We start from the raw sequence: 27,958 nt of genomic DNA, 5'->3' as shown, positions 1-27,958 counted from the left end.
TGTTACGCATATGTGACAGATGGATCTGTGAACTGGAAAATCTCATCATCATACAGATCTTCTGGTAGGTTTTCATCTCCATCAGCAAAAAACGTAGGGAACGGAGGGTTTTTATTGCAGTCCTTGTAAGTAGGCAATTTGCTATCTTTGACCTAAAAAGCAGGAGGAGGAAGGGTGGGGTTAATAAATCTTACAGAAGACTTTCAGACACCAGAAATTAAAGAAATAATCTTGCATGCATAAGGAAAAAACCCAACAACATTCACATTACACTTGTTTATCTGAAGAATTCTGGGTATAATCATCAGTTACTTTAACATCAACCCCAGCTATTGAATTTAACATTCTGTACCCATAATTAAGGAGTTTTTAAAAACCAGCAAAACAAAAGAAAAAATCCAAAGATAATTCATCACTTGTGCGATAAACTTATCACTACTGTGGGAGAATCAAAACCTACTCTCATGAATTCATTGCTAAATATTTGAAGATGTTATTAAAATAAATGTGTGTAAGTATGGCTTGTTTGCTTTCCCACGTACCAAGTCATATTATGCAGTATAATCTCCTCTTCAACAAGCAAGACATGCTTTTGTATTTATGATACAAACTAATTATGGCAACTAATTTTGCAAAGATATGTGCGTGTGCTGTATTCAGTCCCCCTGGCTACTGCAGAGCTGTTCTGTGACTGCAAAGTTAAGCATCTAAAATTCTTCACCCAGGAATCAGTACCCAAGTTTGTCAAACACGAGCCTTTAAGAAAGTTAATTTCCAAGAACTGTAGTGCCACAGAGAAATTACTTTCCTTTACTGACCTCTCTGCATGTGGAAAGATTTAAAATCTAGCCCCTGAAACTCCAATCTTTGAAGAAAATTAGCAGCTAGAATTATCAGCAAAAAGCAGTTTGTCTGTGGTAGGAGATAGAAAGCTGGTATCTCTGAAAAAAGAGAGCTACAAATTCTCGAGTGATGAAATTTTATTTAAAATGAAATTCTTCATTTCTATATTGTTACATATGATCCTGAGCTGTAATAATTCCCTTCAGCCACTACACTCAACTGGATTAAAAAAAAAGTACAAATAGATTAGACAAAATTTTAGTATAGAGACAATAAGCTCTTCCTCTTATTTTTTTTGGTGGGCTTTTAAAAGAACAGGAAGCTTGTTCTTACTTAGTTGGACAAGAACCTCACATAGGACAATTGTGATTTATACCAGAAATTAAATAAAACAATTTTATGCCCACTGACAGTTCTGTTCTGACAGCACTATATTTACCAGATTCATATCTGCTATTACTTAAGCCTTTCCCAAAGTCCATGAGGATTCCTGCAGATGAAATGCACAATAAATCTGACTTAAACTTCAGCTTCTGAAAGACTCTTCTGGTTCTGCCCCCCTCCTCCCCACGGAAGTTCCAACAGTTTTCGAAGTGCAGGCTTGATAAACGAAAGAAAACCTTTTGCTAAGAATGAGGCGGTGAAGGGCTCAACATGTTGTACTGGTGAGGATGGCTACTTAGTTTTTTGAGTAGATCATTCCCCTTCTGCCAGACACCTCCCTATGAAAAGTGTTCTCTAACCGCTTGTAAGCTGCCATGCGTAAGCACTGAAGTACCTATAGTCCTGCCAGACAGTGATTTACATTATGTATCTACATGGAATAAACTAGGCTGAGGTCCAAGTCCAAAGATCTTTGCTGCAACAGTTCCAGCAGCAGCGAGTTCAGAGGAAACACAGTCAGATAGCTTCAGTGATGCCATCTGAACTGCCGAGGCTGAGAAGTCAGTCATCCTTCCCTTTCAGTACGTTGCTGTTGTTTCTTTTTCTATACAATGACATGTTTTAATAACTTCACCAGTTACCTACTATTTCCCTTGCTCCTTTCTCTTTTACTCCTTAATCCTATTACACATTATAAGCCTTCTTTGTCAACAGCAAAAACGCCCATGGTGTCTACACAAGTTACAATAATATCAGGAAGATTAGAATAAATTATTTTATTTCTGATAACTTATTCATTTCATATATATCTTTAAATGTTTTTCACGTCTTCTTCTTTGTTATTTTGGATTATTCTCATAATGAAATTATATGTGCTGTTACATAAAGGCTGTATCATTACAGGCAGTTTTGGACACATGGAAAATGACAGGAATTTAAATGTTTGTTTTCCTCTCCCCCCCTCCACCCCCTTTCTCTTTTTCTTAAACCAACAACTTATTACAGGACTTAGGAGTAAGACATCTGCTCTTAACTGAATGCAAACCCAACAGCCTAGTCTTAGTTCTGCATTAGTTTATCTAAATAAATGTAGATTTCTGTTCAAGCTTAACATTGTATTTTACATACTAATGTCAAGTGGCATTTTGCAGACAGTGCCTCTTGTGTGAAAAGGAGAATTCTTAAAGTAGTTTTAAGATTCTTACGAAACATTTTCAACAGACCATTGTTGCTTCCAGAGGAGTACAATACTGTTTCATTTTGCCCCTCCCAAGCTCCTCAGAAGCTTGACAGATCCCAGAAGCACAAACCACATCTGATGTTAAAATTATTTTCTTCTGATACGCTCTTTCTTTTAACTGGTATAACTGACACAGAAAAAACTATTAGCTTTTTTCCTAGAAGATCAACACCACAGACAGTAACTATAGGCCCTGTGATCTAAGAAGATACACCAAGAGAAACAGGTATTACCTGATATAGGCACAACACACTAATTGACAAATGCTTACTCTGATTTTACTCTTGTAGCAGAGAAATTCCATACATTCTAGCACTCTGCTAAAGTTTCTTAATTTTATTAGACCTTGTCATTGAGAAAGAAATCCACACTAAAGTAAGCTTTTTTGATTAGTTTTCAATTTGGCTAGAAACATTACTTAAGTCAGTTATTTACCCACATGCTTCAGTGTGCAATATCAAATGAAAACTGATTTCTAATTTCTAATTAAACCAGGAATCCATCAATCCTAGTATTCCACACCTCTATTCTGCTGAAAATGAAACTTGAAAAAATTAAGTGCTTCATCTCCGTCTGGATACAGTGCTGATTCACTAAGTTTCCAAAAATACATAACATACAAGATAGATGTATGCTTTAAGGTGCACTGTGGTTTTAATGGTTACCAAGCAACACAGAGTGGGTACTGAATGCAAATGACTTCCTCTTAGAGACACGCAAAGAGAAAAGTATTATGTGATATTCCACTTTTTGAGCTCAGATAGATCCAATCCCCTAGACATTAGTCCTACCTTATTATAGGCAGGTATTTAGTATAATGAACAGTAATTATGAATGCTAATATCCCATAATTTCTCTCTCCAACTACAGATCCAAGCAAACATACAACAATGTATAGAAAGTGAAAGTCTATATGCAAATACGAAAACACCCTGGAAGAAAGGCGTAAGACACAAGCTAAAAACACCACAGATGAATGCAGAGAGATTAAATGAGGAAAGAAAAGCCAGACATTAGAGAACACATGCCAAATAGTATTGCTTTGCACGCTTTTTTAATTAAAGCTTTCTCTACTCTTCAGAGATGTATTTGAAAATATAAGGGAAAAAATTAATACATATAAGTCGTATGGCTTATGGAAGGAAAAAAAACAGAATGAGCTCACCAGCTTGAGGAACTGGAATGAACTGTTGTTGAATGAACCAAGCACCAAATATGTGAGTGGAGGCAATTTTAAAAAGTCTATTTCTTAATAGTAGTAATACCTACTACTGTGCCTTCATCTCAGACAGTGTTATTTATTACTAAAAAGACATGAAAGTTTGAGTCTGGAGCACTTTGGTCAAGATCTTTCAAATATCATATTATGTTAATCAAAGATCTCTAAGGGATGAAATTCCTCATTCTTCCCATGGATCTTCAACCCTCATTAATGGAATCAGCTGCAACTCCGAAATGCGTATGCCAAAATGCATACTTGAAGATACCTGGACTTCTGAATTGTAGACTTGAAACATTTTCAAATATAGGCAACTTACAAATACAATTAATACAAATTCTGTACCTTGTAGACATCATGTACAAGGATTAGTAAAGCAGTCAGAAAAGTGCCACTTAGTTAATACTGACCAATTGTTTACTTGAAAAAAAACAGCGGAGCCATTTTAACTTTTGGTCTTAGAATAAAGTTCCAGTCATCATCCATGGCGAGTGAACTGAACAGAAATCACTCCTAGACATAGCAAGCACTTAAATGGTACGCAGCAGACTGCCATGGCAATCAAAGTCCATTATCCTCTTCACATCACAGATGTCAACATGGTTGTTTCACTGCATATGCTCAGATGGCTTGGCCCAGCAGTTGCCTGTTAACAAGGATGTTGACTACGGCAGTACTGCTTTCTCAAGGATTTTTTTAAGCTAACAGCAGGACAGCTCTCAGAACAAAACCAGTAAATCCAAGGTGTTAACGGGGATGCTTTCCAGTCTAGGCAAGAGTAATGTCTGACTGAAGAAAAACTGGAAGTGACCCAATCATGAGAGAAAGTACGTACAACTTCCCATAGGTTCTTCTCCAAGCAGAAGTGCGCAGTGTCTGATTAGCAAGGAGACATTGATTTGTTTAAATGAGATCTTCCTGGTGCACATAAGAATGTGTGGTCTTAACACATACAGCTTTGCTTTTAAAAACAGTTTATATTACAGGTGTTTAATAAATGTTTGTTTTCTTAAGTCACGTAAAACCAGAAATCAAAAAATGAATTTCCTAAGTCTAGTTAGAACAAAAGTTATGAGCTGGTAGAAGTAAAGTACTGCGTTCAGAGTCTCAATGGCTTCATAAAGTGTTGTATCTTCGCAGATAAGACATCTGAAATGTGTACATGCATTTGCACTGAACCATGTAGGTGTGGATTATAACAGCGTGACTAGAAGAACAAGATGTACTGTTGCTTAAGAGTACTATTAAGATCAAAGAATAAAGACTGGGCATCAAACGTTACTCATTTTTTCAGCCACATTACGTTGCTTGTATACATATGTTATAATTTAAAAATAACACCCTACAACAAATTCACACTTAATTAAACCTCAGACTAACATATAGCAATCAGGTTCATACCTCAGGATTAGAAAAAACACTTAGAGTGTTGAAGAAATTCAGTCTGATACACAGATGAAGCGCCAGTCAAACTACAGCCTTAAGTCTATGTCACTGATACCATGCCCAGTAATTTTGCAGAAGTTATCCTGAAAACTACTTCTAGACATCTGTTAACCGATTTTCACTATCTTGGGAGAGAAATATGTAATGTATTCTCCAGGCTCAGGCTGGACATTACAACCAAAGCAGTTTAGAGATACCTCACTCATTAAAAAAGGCCTTATTTCCAATGAGAGAAACACAACAAACTTCATTTTTCTGTGTGTAAAACATCTTTTGAAAGCTAGGATTGCTTTACTTTATGCCCAATAACTGTGGAGTTCTGCTCTACAACTAGGAAATACGTAACAGAAACTGGATGCCCAGAATAAAATATGACAAGAACAAAATAAACTAGTTGAAAACACCAGAACTTTCTGAACTCTAACTTTTTAAGAACTGGATCATTTAAATCCCTACACTACTTATGAGGATTTTAAACTAAATATCAGATATATGTACAACAAAATCTTTATAATCATTCATTAAAGACGCTTGATACCCTGTAATTTATCAAGTCAGAAAAGAATCAACTTCCTCCAAGCAATTTGTGCTTGCAGATGTGCAGAATACACCTAAATAGAAAGAAAAGGCTGTTTTGAAAATAATCCTTAAAAGTACTTTTCTTGCTTTGATGTGGATTATTCACCTTGCAAGAACACATATTAGACTCTTCATTGTTTCAGTTTTTCATAGACATAGTTTTTCCTGAAACAATCTCCATAAAATTTGAAATTAATTCTGTAGAACGTCACGGAAAATAACACTGACACATTTATACTGATTGCAAAGGGAACTCATATCATTACTGTGAACTCCAGCTATCTCCTCCTGTATCTCAAATGCTCCTTGGAAAGGTAATTGCTACCGTGTATGTGGATGCTCTGAATAACCTTTAAAGCAGTGCTTACTGTGTATTTCTGTTCATGAATACAGACCTTAAATAATATTCTGGAAATCTCACCACCATGCTATTGACTCAGGTTAGTATTAAAAAGGGATGGGCCTGGCCCTGAGACACTTTACCACAGGGTTACAGGGACTGTGTTGGTTTATCATATGCGAGGTGGGTGCACAACCCCAGTGCAAAGCTAAGAAAGAGATGTTTAAAGTAAGCAGTGACCCACTGCCCCTATTAAACCACACTTTTACAGAGCTGATCCTACTGCCCTTTAATTCAATAGTACAAGATGGAACTCCAAAGAAATGAAGATTACATTCAACCAATGTTTTTCCTCTCGTAAGAAGAGAGTTGTAGAGAGCTTACTAATACCAGTAAGTTGAAACTAGCACACATACCTTCACCAGACAATTTGTGTGACCTGGAACAGACCCATTTACATAAATAATGTCATGTTTTGTGTTGATCCTCCACACCTAGAAATAGAAAAAAACCACACATAGAGCTAGTTTTAGAGACTATTCCCAGTTTTATAAACAGTAGTCCAGCAAAGCACAAACTGATCAACTGGAGGTAGTACTCTGGGGAAGTCGAATGTTCTGCAACAGGCCTAAACTTAACCACAAAATTCAGTCACACACTACTCTCAGAGCACAGTTTTCTAATGCAGGAGTCTATTAAAGGGGTTGTGATCAGGCTATATGTAGTAAGGCAGCTCTTTGTTCAGCATAACACCAACCGAAGATCCCAAGTCTTTTACCCTCTAGCAGTAACGGCCATTGGAAAACATCACATATGACAAATTAAAACAAATATGCTCATGAAAATGTTACCACGACCATTTGTTAATTTCTCAATTCTATGAGGTGCCCAACTGAACACGTATATTTTCTGTTACGAAAAATTAGTTTTAGTTACCAGAGAGCAGTAGCAGAAGACTCTTTTGCAAACTAGAGGCTAATATTCTGTTTGTGCAAACTGCAGAGGTTGCCTTCAGAGACAGAGAATAGTAGCTGTAATAGCCCAGGAACTGCTGCAGCCATGTACACAGCAGAATCCAGAGAGAACCTATAGTTCCCTTTTTGCACATGAAAGTGAAGGACCATGATAAAGTTAGGACTTCAGACAACTGAGACTTGGGTTGGGCTTGAACAAGTGGAATAGGCCTGAAAACATTAACTGAAGGTAACCAAAAGCCCGTTTTCCCACTTCAAAGGCAAACATCAAGGGACACAGTGAAAAACACATCAAATGTGAAAGTATCACCTGAAATCCCAGTTCCCAGGGTACACAAAAGCAAAACAAGTTCACATAACTTACTTGTAACCCACACAAAGACAGGAGCGCACATTTGCTGCTCTTGTCCTTCCAGCTTGCTTACTTCAAGATGCTCCTGTCTGGATTCTGACAGAAATGACAGACAACACAAGGCTACATGGCTAAGTCCGTTGCATGGCAATGCAACCACCTTATACACATTCTAGTATACTCAGAACTCACCTTCAATCCAAAAGATGTCCTATAGATGTTACCCATTTGGCCAGGCATCTTCTTTCCACGATAAACTTTGGCAGCTTTCTAGATAAAAACAGAGCCAAAAAAAACCATGTAACTGCAAGAGGTACACTTATAAACTCAAGAAGAGCAAAGAAAATATGCTGGTATTTCCAATGTTGAAAGTATCTAATATTGAAAATATCTAATATTGATTAGCATTTTAAATACCTCCTGCTGGAGGTTAGGTATTACTCTACATGTTATCTGAAATACTTGACCTCAATCATAAAATTGCTATAAATACTGCTATATCAACAAAGGGATTCTAGCTTTGCTTAATACTTAATATGTATAGATGCAGAGCAAAATCTGCACTCATCCCATACTTTCAGTTAGTGAAAAATGAAGAAGTTTTTTTTCCTAAACCCTCTGTCAACACAAGACTCTCACCTACATCACAGACTGTAGCAACTCTAAACTTGTGGATGCTACCACAGAACTCCAGAGCAGTCCTGCCCTGGAAGGCTGCCAAAATGAAGATATACTGTAGCTTCTCCCCTCTCCCTAATCCATCAGTTTTATACTTATGTGAAACAGATTTTTTTAAAGCATGTATTTTTGAGAACAGAATTTTTAATGACATTCCCTGTTACTGCTTAGTTTCTGTATCCCATTTTTGTTTGGCTGGGTATAACCTGGAGAACAAAGGTGGAAAAGAAAAGGCAGGAATAAGTGCAATAATTTTCAGTTCTACAGTATTATCAAGGGATTTGTCTCACTTTCCCGCACCACTTCATTATTCATTAGTAATGTTGGGGTTTTTTAACTCATGTGAAAATCATGATTTCAGGAAATCAACTGCAATGAAGTTCGAGGGACAGGATTCTGTACTAACAATGCAGGATTACAAAAATATCTCAGGTGGTCAACACCAGAATGGAAAATAAAAATCGAGGCATTGTTTTTCCCCTACTGCATCCTTTCTTCCACCTTGTTTCATTTTCCTCATACCTATTTCCAATACTATTTCCCATCCTATATACTTTGTGAAATTACATCCAGAATTACTGCTTAGGAAATTCTAATTTAAAGAAAAGTAAAGAGGGGTTATTTTGTAATGATGAATACCACTTGCTAAAACAAAGTATGGTATATTCAAATATTTACATTCTTCAGAGAAAACAGTGCCAGGTGTAGAATTCATTTTCCAGCTAAAAAGAAGGACTATAAATCAGTACTGTATGCTTTTACAATCTCAATTATTGTAACTGCATTGGATGGTACCTTTTTGCTTTTACTATTCTCTTGAGCATTATAAACCCTTTTTTAATTTTTATTTTAATTTCTCTAAGAAAATTACAGACAATTCAGGCTCAGTACTGTGACTCAGTTGGTCTTAATTCTGTATAACGAAGCTAGTTTGCAAAAAATCCCTCTTAGTTCAGCCTAAATATTATGCAACCTTTATAGGGACAAAGTTTTAAATTAATCTGTTCCAAAAAGCTTTTAAACTAATATTATTTCTAGTTTGAAACTTAAAAACAAACTATTTTGGGAATGAGCGAGTTCATTAAGCAGCTACATAAGCCAGGCAAGGTGATAAAAGCAACTAAGGTTCCAAAGAATAGTACAGTATCTGCAGTATAAAATAATGGGTAAATCCCTTCCAATCAATAAATGCTCTGATAAAAGATTCTGAGCACTCTTTTTGAAGCATTAAGACTATTTCTCTCAGCTATACTACAAAATACCACAATTTGCTCAGTTAAAATATTTACTCACTTAGCAGCAATACAGAATATTCATAAATCAAGGCATAAGAGAACAGCTATCTGCATTGCTCATTATACAAGTTTCTGAATTTCCTTTGAAACAGTTGGGATCCTCTGCTACCACAGAGTAGATGGTAACAGCTAGCTATTGTGAAAATTGTTCACTTTTAGTAAGCAGTTCTAAAAACACTGAAGAATGTTTAAACAGGAAATAAGAATCCTCACATTGGTAGATATTGCTCCAGGACGTCTGTGAGTTTTCGTCTGGCCATGGCTCGCAGGCTGACCTTTAAATCCCCACCTTTTCATGACACCTTGAAATCCTTTACCAATTCTGGAAAAAAAAAAAAAAAAAAAAAAAGAAACAAACCTGGATTAGTCAGACTCATGGTTTTCAGCAATAACCAATAATTTCAGCCAGGCTCATGATCTTTTTACCTTTAGGGAAGTTCAGCAGAGAGAAGAATATGTTTCTTTTTTTAAAAATCTGTATTTTATACCATAAACATATTCTATTGCAATACTTCAAGATTCCTTTACAGAACAAGAAGCACTAGAAGAGTCAAACAAGCAAAAAGACTAACGTAAAATGCTCCTTGCTGCGATGGTCCTCAACACATGGTACCATAATGAAGCTTTCACCAAGTGGACATTAGAACAAACAAAACAGACAACAAAAAAAAAAAAAAAAAAAGCAACTGTATAACAACACACACCAAAACTTGCTGATAGACCGTAAGCATCAAGAGAGAAAAAGATGGCTGCTTAGACTAGCATAAAAATAAACCAAGGAACATTTATTTTCCAAACTACAATAGACTCATCTCTTGAAAACAGTTTTATGTGCAGTGAAAACACTTAACTCTCTTGATCTGTAATTATCTGACAGATAAGGCCTAAAACACAATAACAAATACACACATTTTCAGAGTCCATGCCTTAATCTTTGAGGCATGTGGCAGTATTACTGGCTTTGGAGTTCTCTGTTTACTGCAGGGCAGAGTCGATAGGAAAAACTGCCTCACCACTGCACAAAAGAAAAGTGGATTACAGTGTGTGTTTAAACCAGCATTGTCTGCTTCCAAAAGGAAAAGTCTGACCACAGAGTTTATGGCTGCACTAATAATAAATTAATTAAACAAGATCCAGTTTAAACAATTCCTCCAGTTTAAAAAAATCCTTTCTCTGCTGATGCACTTTGCAATGTCATGGTTCTATTCCTCCAACCATTAGAACCTTCTGGCCAAACACCAGAAAATAAAACCAGGTATGAACACACATGCAGTACACTGTATATATGGACTACATTTTGCTGACTCCTCTGATCATGTGGAAAACACCAACATTCACAAAAAACAGATTCTTTCCTCTTCCACTTGAGTAACTCTCCTCTGATTGCTGGCCTAGCTGCCTTGAGCAAGTCAAACTACAGTCAAAACCAGCCACAAATGGAAAGACTCTCTAAAAGCACAGAACCATAAGGAAACAAGACTTGCACAACCACGGTGTCCGTCTCTTGGTTTTCCCCTTCCCTGTTCAGAACCTTGTGGTCAATTCCAGTTAAATTTGGCACAGAAGAAAGATACAGAATTGTCTGAAATGAAAATTACTGGTTAGAAAGTCCTGATCTTTTTTTTTCCTCCTTTCCTACAACTAAGGAAACACTAAAACATGATTAAAGTAGCGATGCATTCCTTTGGCTTGCCAGCTGGCCAGTCATGCAAGTGGCTGCAACCTGCAAGAGCGTCCTTCCAAGCCAGCAAACGGTGATGCAACATGGGGATATGGAGAAGGTCAGGGCTATGAGAGGAAGCTGAAGGAATCTGCAGGAGGGAGGACCTGGGTTTCATGAGATCAGGAGCACAAGAGAGAAATCTAAAGGATGCAAGACTTTGTTACTAAGTTTGAAACTAAGCTATAGGAAAATGTGTATCTGTTCTGACAAAATGCTATTTTTTTTTCTTTGAAACTATCTATTATTGGCCATATTTTCCAAGTAGACTACTTCTGGCACCTCTAGCTGGAAGATGGAATTAGCAAACTCTCTAAAACCAACTGCAAGTGGGTTGCATAACAACAGCTGTGAAGTCACCAGAGCGAGCAGACTGCGGGCATGATTTATTCTTTAGCTGCAGAAATGTATTTGCAATTCAGAGAAAACCATACAACCATTGAAAGTTACCATTTCAAAGGAAAACAGTACTGTCAAATTTAATCAAGAAGCATTTTGAAAAAAATTACTTCAGCAAATGCTATAAGGTATCTTCAAAAAGAAGTGATTATATAGGAAGATACAGTTGCTAGTCTTTAATGATTTATGCAACGGACTACACTCATCTACTTCTTGGTCTTTCCAACTACATATGTATTTTCTGTGAACAAAGACTCAGACTTTACAATACCAAAGCCTTAGGAAATTTATAGCAAGTGTGTCCAGACCAAAAAAAAGAGCACTCTGGTAACCCTGAAAATTCTCATGCAACTGTTGATCTGGAATATGAAAACAAATCTCCAACATCTGAAATATTCTGGCTAAAGTCAAGGAAAGATATCTCAAAGCTGAAAATAAAGCATTTCATAATGTATAATGCTTCACCATCTATGGAGGTTCTTTCATCATATTAGTTCAATACTGTTTTAGAATAGTTTAATTTTTTTATTTATGAAAAACTGATTGAAGGTCTCTGAATTACCTACAAATACACTTTCTCTCATGACTTTCTGAGCATTAATTTTCTATTCAACATGGTGCAGGCACCATCATTATTGAAAATAAAGTTTTTATTAATTAAACAAGAAGCTATAGTTTTGTTTAATTTTAGAGTTTTTGATTTTTTTAAAAGAATAAACAATGTATAATGTTCTTTAAATACATGTCAAATTGAAAAACAATTACACAGACAGTGTATATTTCTTCCCAGACTCATGATTTCTCTGAAATAAAGCTGGAACGAGAATAAAAACTACAGGATTATGTAAATCAAATGTAAAGTTTAAAATAAAGTAAGGAGCTACTAACATCTGTTTAAATCAAATTTAGAAAGGAGGACTGTTCAACTAGGCACCTAGTAGCTCAGCCGATATACCTTGATCATTCTAGAAGAATAGTGTTTTTCCAACCTAGGTCCACCTTGATGTGATTGTGATCTGTTCTCAGACAAGTGGTGGATTTCTCTACCATATGCAAAAAAAAAAAAAAAAAAAAAAAAAAGAATAAATTTTCCATGATTCAAGATTTATCTATGTTTCTCATGCAGAGATTTTACATTCTTCCAATTGTATGCAATTCAAAGTGCTTTTGACACTAAGATTTTATATAAACAAGGAAGTGAACTTAAGATGCATGCTGTTCAAGAAATGCTATGGAAAAAACAGAGAAGGATTTATGTAGTTTTCAGTTTACGAAAACTTTTTAAATTCTGCCAAAAAATTAACAAATATATGTAAGAATACATTCTTGTTGACTTCTGAACAGATGCCAGGTGTCAGCTATTAGTATCACTTATTTCAAATTGTTTAGTTGCCCTCTTCACCCTTCTAAAAAAATTACAAGGTGTGAATGCATTCAACAAGTATCACCAATAAAATAAAATTTAAAAAAAATCATTGAAACTAAACCTAAAATGGTATTTTTCAGAAGTGAATGAAACAGAAAAATCCTCTACATCTTGTTCATTAACATCTGTGAAATCTTTATAAAGAAACACAATACAACTAATTTAGAACAAACTCAAACACGCATAAGAAGAGGTATAACTCCAAAATCTCTTAATAGGCATAGTACTGACGACTTCAGACATTTTCAAAAAACATTAAGGTTTTTCAGAGTAGGATCTTAATCCAGAACCACATATTAATTAAACAGAATTAATATCTAGATTCCACTCTGAAGGAATCAAGTTGTGTGCAGTATCTGAGATATGATGATCAAGAACCTACATTGAAGTAGAACGTTTGTCATCCTACTTACACTGTTGTGATTTTTTGCTAAGACATCTTCTACCTCTTGTCTTGGCTTGAAGCAAGGACAATATATTTTTTTTTTCTGACAACAGTAACATTAAACACCATATCTAAACAAAAAAAACCCCAAACATGCAGGAGACCTATCTTTATTAGACTTGATATGTAGAATGCCACTGTTCTTCAGTACATGGAATTTAGTCACTTACTTTACTTAGCTTAACTGAAGCATGATTGCCCGAGTCCCAAAAAGTAATCACAAGCAGCAATGATGTTATGCAAAACTGAGACACACAAATGTTAAAGGAAAGGAAAATAATCTTTCTGTAGAATTCAAAACAGAGTTTAATTACACACAGTTGTTCTAGTCTCACCTGCAGGAAAGCAGCTGTTCTGGTCAACCATCTAATTTTGTACAAAACCTCATTTTCCAGGTTTGATGCAAGTAAAATGCCAGTACCTAATGAGCCAACTTTCATTTAGAAAGCTACTGGAATAAAGCATTCTAATTAAGCGACAATTTAGTTTGCTGCTAACTCTTCAAACTTAGCTAATTTAAAAGATGATTATTTAGATGCTGCAGAGTAAAAGGATTCCAACTACTTAGTCAAATAATGTCAGACAATTGTAGAGCATACTTTCAGGCCCAGATTACACTGTTAATGTAGCAAAACTTAAATAAACCATAAGCACACTAGAATCACCACTTAATTCTAGCAGATTTAAAACAAAACTTCTGTTGGCTTTTTCTTTGGAGTGACAAAATTTCTGATGTTCGAAATGTTTCCTGAAACCTTTGTGAAGCCAGTCATGAAGTGGCAGAAAAAGGAGGTGTAACACAACTCATGTCTCCATACAGCATTGGGCTGCCACTCTAAGGCACGGTCCCACATCTCCCCATCCCCATGTTTTGGTCAGCTTTGTACTAGTGATGAAGCTCACTCAGCTGATCAGCTGAAAACTAACCCAGTGAAGAATACAGATACATCACATTGACATTTTCCTTCATGCAACTCAGGATGCCAGTACCAACGATAGAAGGTCGATAGAACTCTGTGGGAGCAAGCACCACCTCCCTTTTGGGCAGCAGCCTTTACTACACCAGCTTAAAGAGGTCACAGAAGTACACAGCCTGTGAGAGAAGCGTTTCTCGATGGTGCTATGTATTTTAGCCCAAAGCATATCAGGGCTAAAAGAGACCATCAGGCCCCAGGAATTCTGAAGTTTACTGTTGTCCCAAGAAGGGCACTAAGCCTTTACACATTTTTGAAACACACCTCTGAAGCATGGAGGAAAAGTCTTGTCATTAAAGACTGCTATAAAAGTTAAGGATTGAGCTTTTAAATTGCTGAAAGTAAGTACCAAGGAAAAAATTCAGCACTAAATAAGACTGACAGCATGCAGATGCACTGCCTACCGTCAGTGCTCTAAAAGCTACTCATACTGTGCTGAACAAATTACCAGACTTCAAATAAAAACAAACTGCTTACATCCTTAACTGAACCTTCTCATTTTTGTGAAAGTGTTTTTTTTCAGAGGTATAAATGAATCAAAACATTTCAAAAGACTTTGACAAAAACATTTTCAAGGAAAGTTTAAAAGCAGACAGTCATTAAGAAAACCCTACCCTACACTTTGGTAGCCAAATCAAGATGGTAACCTAGACTTTTGAAATGTAGTAATGCTAGTACTTTGCTCAAGCTACAATAACTAAGAAAAGCTTCCTCATTTTTAAGGACCATATTTTTGATTTACATTTTGGCAGAAGGAAGCATATAAAAGGATATCTTGCTCATCTGAATCATTAAGAATTGGTAAAAAATTAAAATATCCTTTATATTCCACTATATTATCTCTTCATTGAGGTGACATTAGTTTTCTGTCTTTCCTTTTTAAAGGAATAATTAGAATTAATCATGCTATTAACAACAGCATCTATATGATTTCAAACATTGCACACTTCAATGTTTCCTCCAGTAAGACAAAATTACCGACAATCTTAAAAATGTAAAGTACATGTTCATGTTAAAATATTTCTAAAAACTTTACTAGCAGTGATAGCAAGGTTTTAGAAATTACTGTCTTTTAAGTCAGTAATGGTTTGAATCAGGAAGACGGAAGTTACGGGAGAAAGGAGATGAAGTCAAACTGCGCTCCCTTCTGTAACCCAGCATTATATCCTTAAGTATCTTTTCAAAATGCCCCTATAGCTTAAGATCTTTTGAGCATCCACATCAATTCTGAAAATGAGACTTTAGAGAGTAGTGCACAAAGGCTCATTTCAGCCTGTGGACCAAATCTCCCCCGGTTCCCTCTTTGTTCAGTAGGGAGAAGCTGTATTCTATTGAGCAGCGTTCAGAACACAAATCAACCATGAAGTACGTTCTGATTTTTTCCCTCCCAGCATAGCCCAAATGCTATAGCTCAATGCTATAATCATTCCCAAGGTAACTTTTTTTTGCCCTTCACTGAAGCATTTCTTGGACACTTTTGTGACATTGTGAAATCTGTACTTACAGGTACAGCAACTAAGAACGATGGATACAGCATTCTGAAAAATAATGAAAAACCAAACCCTAACCAAGTATGAGACTAAGCAACACTGGATGAAATTGCATGGAATGAAGTAAAAGATCCAAAGAAAAAATTAAATGTAGTAAAAGAATTCAATTCTTGCCCAAGAATTAAGGGAGTATGATAAATGCAGCAGTACAGAAAAGTCGAAATGAAGAAGAAAACATTAAAAGTAGAAACCAGAATGTGAATGAGTCACAGAAAAAGGTTAAAAAGCCCCAGATATAGACAGACTGGAATGATTAGAGAACCATATTGACAGAAAACCCATGATAAAAAAAAAAAATCTGATTCTTCTATTTAGCTGAAGAATTTTTTCTTCACCTGTATAGTAGGATTACATGTAATTTGCTATCAAAATCAGCAATACTAACAAAAAGCTAATTTCTGAAATAAGATCACACAAGTATCTGGAGAAAAGAGACTAGAAATACTGAATTTAAAGATAGGATGGATTCACTGAACACTACGAAGAACCCAATCTATTCTTAGCTTGCTAATATTTTCAAATACATGTAGCAAGATACAGATTAATACCCTGTGGCTGCTTTTACATCGCCAAAAAAACCTTACCCGGTTCTTGAAATACTTCTAGAAAAGCAAAGCTTTTCTGCATTAACAAGGCATGACACTTAATCTACATGGAATGACTGTATTCCTAATGACACTGCTTTGCTTTGCAAACAAGCTCTTGTCTCTTATAGGCTGTTCACTAAATGCAATTTAGAAGCATAATGAATAATATGCCAGATCTAAGTATTACATAAGGAAATTTGACCTAGAAAAATACTAATTCCAGTCAACTCCTTGATCTCCTTTTCTCAGTTGGGTGCCCTCATAGGTGTAGTCAGGTGTGGCTGTACCGATATGGTCGGTTTCCCCATATATACAAAGCGTGAATATATATAAAGTAGTGTGTGTATATATATACACACACACATATATACAAAGTAGTGAATACTATTAAACATTTATAAGTATTACACATATGTGAGACAATTACAATGGATGACATTTCAATAAGGCCAGTTGGGTATTATCTCCATTACACAAAAAATAAAACATCAAATGAAAAACATTATCTTTGTATCCCAACACAACAAAAATACACTTCACTGAAACACAGAGATAGGAGTTCTCCGTTCTCTTGGGCAGTGGAAATCATGGATGTAATAGAAGAGGCATGACTAGTCTTTGCCAGAAGATGTCAGTTTTTCTTTTGACACCCTCTATCACTTGAGCTCTAATTTGGCATTCACAGTGGTCTGAGAGGAAATCATTCCTCCCACGTTGAAGTAAAAGAGCATTAGCCATTGCTGGCAAGGAGATGAGCTGGAATATGAGAGAAAACAAAAAAAGGAATTTGACAGCTCTGTTGTCCCGCTAAATATATTCACTATCTTTTTGCTTTTCTTTCAGTCTGCATGACACATCTCTCCCGGCATCTCTTCACCGAACCAAAATGAAGCAGTCTTTCCGGGAATTGATGCCTTTCACCATTTATTCCCCACTTCTACATACTACAGATGCTGCATTATAGAACTCTTCACTCATGCTAGGCTTGAGCACCTCTTTCTCAAGCCCCTCCATGCCAATCATGTACATGTGAGAGAGAACACATGCAGAACTGTAGCCCTATTAGTATTATTTGTTTACCTACTCTGTTCAAAATCAAAAGTAAGCCTCAGCAAAGAAAGATAATTTGGTATCTTTGACCCACTGTCTGAATGGACTTCTGTTTCCTGCCACTATACACTTTGCAATTGTACTTCAGCTTTTGTGAGGCATGAGTTCAAGCCAAAGTAAAGGGGGAAAAAAAAAAAAATACAACCAGTCTATTTGAAAGGTGAACCGTATAACGATAAACCATTAGGAACCTACGTTTTTGCAGTAACATCCACGAACTGCCCTGGGCGGAAGTGAGCAGCATACAAAGGAGTACCTTCAAAAGAAGAGGAGAGATCATATTCAACTAAGTGCTGAAATCCTCAAACCACTATCCAGTCATTACCATCCAGGGTAGATTACAGTCACAGGAAAGGAAATAAAACTTCGCTTTTATTCACCTATTATTTGTTCATCTTTATAAACCTCACTGACTAAAATAGATGCTTTGTAGCTACTACTCAAGCACATTTCTCAGTCCCTAGACCAATTTCAGATGAGTAGGAAGGAAGGGTTGGGGATCTACTCGGATATGTTGTGCTTCAGACACTAAGAGACAAAGCCCAAAACGCTTAATTAGTTAAGACTCACAATAAACAAACTTGGCAAGAAAACCAAACGTGCTCCACCTGTAACTACTAGCACTTCACAAGATGCAAGTTTTTTTTTTTTTAAGAAAAACTAAAAACCCAAACAGCTCCTATAAAAATGGGGTTAAAAAAAAAAAAAAGTTTTGCAATACTTCCTCTTTGTTAAGACACGGTATTTCCAAACTAAAGACTGTGGCAGAAGTACAGTTCCATCCACTGGGGAATTATATATACACTATGCTTTAGCAGAAGTGGTGCTACTGTCAGTCAGTAACATCACTCACCTGACTCCAATTACACTCATTTCCCTAAGTGCTTGTAGTATCAAAGTTTTAATTTTAATTAAAGATTTATTTTGCCATCAGCAATTTTTTTCATCCAAGCACAATATTCTTTTATTAGCAGCTTTAAAAAAAACAAACAGAACTGATAACTTAGTTCATTATAAATGAACTTTGATCTGAAGATCCATGCAGCTGCATCTTTAAGCGAGTTTCCAGGCTGTTTTAAGTAAATTTAAAAAATGAAATTTTAATCCCTTCATGTCCACAGCCATTTTCATGCTGTTTTCAAATCTGTATGAACGCAAACTGAAATGATGTAAACCTCTCTCAAGTCTCAAGCATAAAAATCCTCATATTATTTCACATTATATTTATACGGTCCATACACACCTGGGATAAGATGCCTGTAAACCGACAGAAAATCACTTACATGAAGGATGTTATGTACAAAATACACACACTGCAAATTCAGTTTATTGTAAACTTGCAATTCTGCTCATCTCAAACTTTTGCTTCCATTTAGCAGTCCAGACTTCCTTTTCATGTCAGATTTGATGTTCATCAGTTACCACAACTGTCTTAAGAAGGTCTTGCAAAAACCTTCTCTAACGGCAAAAATCAGATGCAATACATTAGAATTTCCAACCCTTCATAATTCTTGGGAAAATACCTATAACTGTCAAAAAGCACAAAGTGAAAAGCAACCTAAATACACTAGCTAATAAAACCTTAAAACCATAAATTTTTTCATTAAATCTCCAAACTTCTAATACTGATTTTTAGTAAGAATGCTTGTTATAACATGTTTTAATGTGTTTTACTTTGCAAACTGCCAGAAAAAAAAACCTGATATATGACAGCCATCAGTCCTACTTCTGAATGCAGCAAGAAGAAACAAACCTCAGATTGCTATTTTAGGCTTCTGAGAAACATTACCACAATATTCTTGGTGCCCCTTTCATATGGATAATCAGATAACTTCCTGTAAATGCATTCATATTTATTCCCAATAAGTGAGTCAAGCTTAGAAACATTTATTTCTTAACTCAAAGTTCATACTAGCTAGCAGTTTGGATCAGACTTATTTCTGAATCAATGAAAACAAAACAGGAAAAAGGAAAAATCCTACTCTTCATCATCTAGAAAGTAAAGCCCATTTTCTAGTTTTTCCTAAGAAAAAAGTTTGTTTGTGCTCAGTGACAAAGAAATCAGAATTCAGCAATTTCTATACAAAACAAAAATGAAATACATATAACTTGGTTTATCTAAAAGCGGCAGACATTAAATGATTATGCATATAATATTCAGTAGCTCAAAAAGATTACCTGGTTTAATTATGGCATCATCTGTTACATTAAATGTTGTAACTTTCTGCTTCCGTGGTACTCCAGCTTCTTTAAAGATTTCCATTGCAGACTCTGATTTCTGTAATGAAAAGCAGCCATAAAAAAGTGATCTTAAAATACGCAAGGATCAACCTAGCACAGAAAGTGATTGCAGAATGTCAACACCACTCAAACAGATATATCATACTACACTTTTATCTTGAAACTAGCATTTTAACTCTATATAAAATTAATTTAAAACTCCTGTGTCTGCATTTTATTTTCTGTCAACTAGTTACCCTACAGCTACATCATATAAACAGGAGAAATATGAATATCAGAAAAGGGAAACCCATCATTTAGAATGTACATAAAATATAATACTGCTTTTTCATGACTTTCAAAGAGTTTTAGAGTAATTTAAAATAATTTTCTCCTTTTCAAAGCTTCTGATGATTTAGTTCCACACCACCATAAATATAATTTATTTAACTAACAAAACCATAGAAATAAAGCCTGGTCTTGCAGAAACTTCTAGAAATGCTTAACTTCCCACAGAGGAAAACTTAGAATCTCTGGACAAAAAAGAAAAATTAAGAACAACAAATTTATCATTCATGTATTTTTGAGATATACCAAGTACACTCAGTGTCAAACCACTGCTGACTTACTAAAGTAGGGCTCTCCTTTTTAGAGTAGTCTGACAAAGTTGAAAGTACTTAAAATTGTTCTCAGCTGTTTTAAACAAGACAACTCACAGAACAGCTGACCACTGAGATGATACCAAGCAACAGAAACAGTGATGCAGGAAAACTGTGGCCATAGGAAAAAAGCAATGCATCTGATTTTTCTTCAAATGAATTCTCCTAAAAAGCAATTTAAGCATCTGACAATACTGTCACACTTGGATAGTCACATCTGTGAGGTTCACATCTCAAATTTCTGTGCAGTTCTCTCTCTCAAAAATAATTTTGTGTATTTTAAGACAAAATAATGTGAATAAATTTAAAATTGTTATTTAGTTTATTTTGATAATCTGCATATCGCCCTTTTGTTTTTAAAAATCTGTTTAAAAATGTTAGGAGAACAGAGGAATTTTTGTGAAGAATAAGGAAGCAAAACGATGAGGATGTCTGACTTAGACACAAACCAGAAATTTTAACTGTATGAATCTGTCCTAATTTGAGGAAAAAGTGTGGATAAAAAGTCTTTGAGAGTTAAAGATTTTCTGAGTGATTTGTCAACTTGAGTTCATAGTACAAATCACTCAAATACCTTTAAAAAAAAAGTCATCAACTAAATGCAAAATCTCCCCTAAGACCACAAAATGTTGAGGCATCAATGGAGGACAACTGTATTAAACCATATGTATCATATGTAAGAATTAATTCTTACATATAATGGGATTTTTAAGAAATCTAAATGCCGGCATATCAATAATTCTTTGCTTCCACTATTATGTAAAACCACCGCCTTAGATGATAGCAAGGGGAGGTCTGTGCTCAGCATGGGTGCCTGGAAACAGCTACCACGGCTGAAGAAAAGCATAGGGAAGTCAAAGGGTAAAAACTGCTTACATCTCAAAAGTCCTACTATAGCCTTGCACTGTTCTACTTCAACAAGTTTTCTTCAAACAGTCAAGTCAGAGAGATGTATTTCTACAAACAAAACACTGCAGTCTTTAAAAAGCCTTCATAAAAAGCAATACTGAAGAGAATAATGTTGAGTGAATTCTCAGATGTTCTTATTTTTAAAAAGACCAACAATATCTGCCAGTACTATAGGAAAACAATTGATATGACCTCACTTAAAGGAGACATATAAAGCATTTTTGACAAAAAAAATTGTTAGAGCACTGACAGAATTATACTTTTGAGAATAATTTTGCATTGAAAAAATAATGAAAAATCTGTTCACTTGTAATAGACTAACATACATCAAGCTAAAAAGGAAAAAAACCTCTTGCTAAACATGCAATACCCCTTAGCATTTGTTAAGCCAATTGACACTCGAAATAAATACATGAAACGCTTTGTTAGGAAAATTACTGGTAGAATCATTAGACTGAATTCATTAAAAAGCAGTAGCTGTGAGGAATTTGAGGAAGACAGACGTTCCTACGAGGAATTAACAGAAGATAAACTGCTTATGCTAATACAATACAGTATCATTCTGGTTGCTTTTCATTCTCACTTTCAGACACTTCAGAGACAAAAAAAAACCGTAAGAAACTGATAAACATAGGAGAGCAATGATTCAAACCTGCAGCTAAACCACAGAAAGACATAATCTGTTAGTACCTTAACCAGTAAAATTGCTCAGAATTGGCATGCCAAGTTCTTTCTTAGAAATTATCTAGTTTATACAATGATAATGGTATGAACAACAACAACAATAATAATAATACAGAGCTCAGTCTCAGCCCTGCCCTCCCCACAGACTGGTCGAAGGATATTTAATTAATTTATTTATTAAAATTAATTCAACGAAATTAATAGGAGCTAACTTGGAAAAAATTATGTCCAAGAGAGTATTTAACACAACTCTACTAAAAAATCCTCAAGTTGACTTTTTAGGTAGTTTAGCTTTGAAAAAATTTTCTTAGTTCACAAGAGCTGTTTAAACAGAAATTTCCTATATACCTCCTTGCTTCCTGCACATTTTTCCTCTGACAACATATTGAATCACTGATAACATCATCTTTATGAAAAGATCAACTGTATGGAGTCTAATGTGCATAATACAACTTCAAAATTATTATTCACATGATTCTTGCATGTCTTGCACCAAGGTAACAGGATAGAAAAAAACAGAGCTGTGATTTCTCCAGGAAAAATGTCACACCTGGAAAGTGGAAATGGACTAAAGTGACAGGATAGACACCTGGAAAGTATAAGCAATGATGGTGAAACACGGAAAAAACCCACTGAATAAAATAAAGATACCTTAAAGTACAAGTCTGTTCAAAATCAGTACAATATACTATAAAAGCCAACAGATTTATCAAATGAAAAAAAGCTCCTTCTTCCCTCAACTCCACTAAAGCAAAAACAAGTACACAGATTAATTTTGAGGCTCTGGGACAACCTTCTGTTTGAAAAAGGGAAATATATGTCCTCAAAAAGCCACGATCACCAGCTGAGATAATCTGCTTAATAATCATGAGTCCCCCTTTTTTTTTTTTACTCACCTAAATCAAACAAATTAGTGTCAAGATACTGCAAGAAGTGAAAAGTGATATTTTATAGAAATAATGGATCATAGAAACAGCAATCCTTTGAGGCAAAGCTTTGTTCCTGCCTTGATCTATAATTCAATCTTCCTCCTCAGGAATGAGAGCTCTGCTAGACAATCTTAGCCGCTGAAGGTGTTGGGGAATTCCACATCAGGCATTTGGGGTGTCTAAACAAGTGAGTGGTTTTGATACTGCTGTTGATGAGCTATAATCAGGAATCTATCTTCCTGAAAATTTAAGGCTTAAACTTACTCATCAGTAAAACTATATGCGAATTAAACAACCTCAACAGACCTGTGGAAAAACAACTAAAGCTAATAAAACAGTATGGAAGAGTAAGTTAGAGAACAGTCTTCTAAACAACTGATGATGCTGGGTAGGTTTACAACAGCCCATTAAAGCATATATCTTGCAGTCCTCTTACTGCTTCTCCATAGACAGGGCAAACATGTTTCTACACTGCTAATGGCCCTTCAGACCCTTTCATCAGCATGGGACACCACGCATCAAAGCGACTTCCTAAACCCACAGCTTTACTAGAGAATCAAGAGGCAAAACTTTCAAAAATTACTTCTTGCTATTATCTTAACCAAGAATTGACAGTAATGTTAAGGAAATAAGCAAGGGTGAATGTGACAAAAGATCGATTCCAAAGCATGCATGTCTGCCAATTAATCTTTTAGAGTCTACCTATGCTACTTTTGTACTGTACTCACAAGAGAAGCAACTACTCTAACAAAAACACTCAAAGTGGTTCACTTACAGAAAAAGGAGATGCGTTTTTGCCTCCAACAAGTAGCTTAGACGTTTTTCCACCCGACTCTTCCTTTGAAATGTATCTTAAAACATGGCAATCTTGCACCTTAAGAAAAGAGAAATAGTGTTTATTTGAATATAAGCAGATGTGTACGCTTTGTGACCATAGTAAAAGATTATCAAAATAAGTGAAAAATATCAATCTCTGTTTTCATTTGTATCTATCTAACAGGAGATACAGCCTACAAGAAGGGGAGTGTGTTACCTTTTTACCATAGACATTCTTTTTCCAATCAACTAAGGGTTTACCTTTAAAAAAAATTAGTAGAATGCAAACTGTATTTTCATAAATGCTCTAGAAATCAAATAAACTTTTATAGTAATCTTTTGCCTGCAAGATCTACAAAATCCCTACTGTATACAGCCACAAAGCGTACAAAAAGAGCCCACATTTCAGACTCCTGCTCCTTTGCCCTGTAAAACTGATGTCCTTCACAGCACTGGTTCATCATGTGGCAGCAACAGGTCAGCGAACAGCCTCATCACAGTAGTAGCTGCCAGAGAACATGAAGCAGCAGCTTCAGGGCTACAACAGCTCAGAAACCAAGGTGAAACTAATCCCAAAGTACCTACAGGTGGCAAAATAAAAAAAAGTGAAGTGGGGTAGTTAACCCCAGCTTTATGTTGCCTCCCAACTTCCCTCACCTAGGTAATAATATGCATAGTTCTGCAGCACTTGAATAGCTGAGGCAGAAGGCAGACCGGTCCTAGAAAGTTCAGGATATAAACAGAGAATAGGCATGGTGTACTATGCAGGGTTGAAATAAATCTTTCCTTTCTTTAGGGATTTCCTACTCTGTAAAAGTGATAAATTTCACTTTTGCCTGAAACTTCTGGTTAACGATCTGAATACAGTATAGGAGATGAAATGCATTATGATTTATTTCACCTTAAGTAGTGTGACAGCATGTTTTTTTCCCGACTTGGTCCATATTGGCATCATTCCCAGTTTTACTGCAACAACACCAACTCTGATGGAATCTGTAGATCAAAGGAGAACATGGATGCAAGTCCACACTTAATATTTGAAACAGGCCATCTCATAACCTGCAAAGTCCCATTAACTCTGATCTTTCCTAAGAAGTTGAAGAACGAGAGAAAACATTGCTGATTCCCTGCAAGTACGCTGGAAATAACCTGTTCATTGTTCTTAATCCCATCAGCAGTAAAGTTCTGTCTGTTCCAGTTGTGTTTGACAGAACATGCAAACTAGTTCCCCATTAAGATTAGAACAACCAATGCTTCAGACTTGTATTTTTTAGAAAACGCAACACCCATGCAGAATATTAGAGCCAAACTAACTATTGAAAAGTTGTAAATGAAGTATTGAAAAGTGAACCTCTGTAGGAGGTTCCTCTCACCTCAACTTTTGCATATTTTTGCCACTATAACTGTACAGCAAAGGCAACCTGTCAAGTCTCGCTTCTGACAGTTCGTGGGGTGAAAAACAGAACACTTAAGATGAAGACTAAATGCTTTAAAGTTTGAAAAATGCTCTTTGTTCCAGTTTCCACTGTCATACCCGAGGATCTTCTCATGGATTTGCACACTCAGGTGGCTGTTTGCTGTCAAATGATGTGACCCTTCTGAAGGCTCAAAAACTTTATATTTTGTTCTAGTCCATAAGACTTTGGAATCACTGAATAGAAGTAGGATGTATTATGTACTACACATTTTCTTCAGAGTCCAGCAATATTTACAAGAACATTTTCAAGTTCATATAATTTATATTCTAGGGAGTCTTTCTTAGTTTATTATCGTGTCATTGTCTGGCAGTGGGACTGCATTGGTACTGATTTGGACTAAAAACGAAGTTCTTACAAGGTTCTTAACACCCTGTAATATTTTAAATGCTTTTTAGAGAACTGATATATTACATTTACTTCTTTACTAGGAGATGTACTGGATGATTGAGGTAAAAGCAAAAAGGAGAATACTTTACAAGACACAATCCTGATGTTACTGAATGCAACAACACAACAACAATAATTTCAGCATGAGTTTGGTATTTCAGAAGAGATACCTTCTCACCTGGTTTCCACTCATTCAGTGGCCATGGCTCATCTTTCAGAGGGCATAGCTTACTGGCTGTCTGAGCTTTGTATTCTTCCGCAGTTATCTTCTTAAGGAACTCGACATTCTCTTCGGAAAGATGCTCATGCCACCATGTTGTACTGCTCACGTGTCTGACTACACAGCTCAGCTGCCCCCTTTCCAGTGGTGGGAAAATGTTTTAAGTGTCTTATCAGTTCAAATAATGGCTCATAACATATATGTTTGTAATGTAATACATACTACATATCATCACATAATACAGCATACAGTCATAAAGACCAAAATTATACTAGCAAGCTCTTCAACCATCACTCAAACTGGCCACCCTTGATCAACAACACCTAATTATTTGTCATGCTCTCATCTAACTTTTAAAGTATTCCAAAATACACCAAAGTGGAGCAAGAAGCAACAACAAATCAACCAACCACTCACACGATAAAAAAGCTAGACCCATGAATGAAGAGATAGCAGAGGGTGTTTTTTAACTTTAGCAAGGCTTTCAACAGTCTCCTATGGCATCTTTCTATCCAAGCTCGGATGTTATGGCATGGATGGGTGGGCTATCAGATGGGCAAAAACCTAGCTAGATCATCAGGTTGAAAGAGTGGCAGTTAATGGTTTGCACTCTACCAGAAAGCCAGTTACAAGTAGAATTCAGGAGTCTGATCAGGGATTTGTCCTGTTTAATATCTTCATCAGTGACCTGTAAGAGGGGATGAGTGCACCCCTCTTAAGTTCATGAATAAAACTGAACTGAAGGAAGCAGTTGATACTGCTCAAGTGCATCCCTCTGCCAGTCAAAGGGACAAGCCAAAGAGGAACCCAATGAAATGTGTGAAGGAGAAATGCAAAGTCCCACACCTGTGATGGAATAACCTCTTGCAAGGGTACAGGCCGTAACTTCATCAGAGATGCTCTCCAGTGAGGGAAAGGACCTGGGAGTCTTGAGGGGCAAAAAGGAAAAAAGGAGCCAGCAGGCTCCCAGAAGCAATGAAGACTAACAGCATCCTGGGCTGTATCAACAGAAGCACCCTCAGATCAAGGGAAGCAGTTATCCTTTCACCAGCACTCCAGGTAGACCACATCTGCAATACTAAATCCAGTTTTGGGTCCCTAGCACAACAGGGATATTTATAAATGAGCAAGTCCAGCAGTGGTACACAGAAATACAGGGGCTGGAGCACTTGCCTGACAAGGAAGATTGAAGTAACTGGGCTTGTTTAGTCTGGAGAAGACGCTTGGGGGGGGACCTGACAGCAGCTTTCCAGTACCTATGAGAAGGTTACTGGCAAGACAGAGCTAGCCATGTTTACGGAGGTGCATGCCAGGAGAATGAAAGAACTGGTATAAACTGAAAAAGGGGTTCTGACTTGACATAAGGAAAAAATATTCAGCCTGAGGACCATCAAACACCAGAACAGGGGCCCAGAGAGACTGTGCAGCCTCTGTCCTTGGAGGCTCTCAAGGCCCAACCAGACAAAGCCCTGAACAACCTGGTCTGACCTCAGAGCTGGCCACATTGTGAGCAGGAGGTTAGACTTGAAAGCTCCTCAGCTCCCTTCCAGCCTCAGCAACTCTCAGATTTTACATTCACTGCTAAACAGCTCATTCTACTGCCATAATTTTTGTGAGGGCTAAGAAAAGCTTGAATGCTCCTCAATCCTCTGCAAATACAATGAAACAGAGTATTTAACAATACAGTTAGCGAATGTACGTGGCAGGCCAAGGTGACTCAAAAATTACGCCCGCAGGAAACCGGGGCCCTACCACCTTTGCACGCGCAAACTTTCCAGGCGCTGCCAACAGGCCGCACCCAGAGGCCTCTCCAAACGGTGGAGAGCGGAGACGCCGCGGAGGGGTCCCTCATCTCGGGGCTGCGGTGGCCGAGCCCCGCCTCTGCCCCCCGCTCTTCCCAGCCCTCCCCGCCTCCCGCCCCGCTCTGCACCCATCCCCGGAGCAGCCCTTCCGCTACCTGTCGCCGGAAGCCCCCGCCGCCGCCCAGAGCGGCCTGCCCGGCGCTGCCGCCCACAGCCGGCCCCCCAGCCGGCCCAGCAGACCCCAGCCCGCCATGCCGCGACCGTCAGCGGAAACACCACCGGCTTCCGGCACC

General features: G+C 36.8%; 1 protein-coding gene across 1 annotated transcript; it reads right to left on the bottom strand.

The window, feature by feature from the left end:
* MRPL3 (mitochondrial ribosomal protein L3) lies at positions 1 to 27,918 on the bottom strand (the record flags this gene model as incomplete). Its single annotated transcript, XM_082014950.1, has 10 exons — positions 1 to 152; positions 6,468 to 6,545; positions 7,570 to 7,647; positions 9,564 to 9,672; positions 17,757 to 17,817; positions 19,740 to 19,839; positions 23,738 to 23,836; positions 24,680 to 24,771; positions 25,822 to 26,000; positions 27,821 to 27,918. 10 exons carry the CDS (start codon positions 27,916 to 27,918, stop codon positions 3 to 5), a joined length of 1,044 nt encoding a protein of 347 aa, XP_081871076.1. The 3' UTR covers positions 1 to 2.
* Between the last annotated feature and the right edge of the window lie 40 nt (positions 27,919 to 27,958).

Source organism: Phaethon aethereus (genome assembly GCF_964289735.1).
Source record: "Phaethon aethereus genome assembly, chromosome: 2".
In the NCBI taxonomy this organism is placed as follows: Eukaryota; Metazoa; Chordata; class Aves; order Phaethontiformes; family Phaethontidae; genus Phaethon; species Phaethon aethereus.
This window is presented reverse-complemented; position numbering and strand designations above follow the sequence as displayed.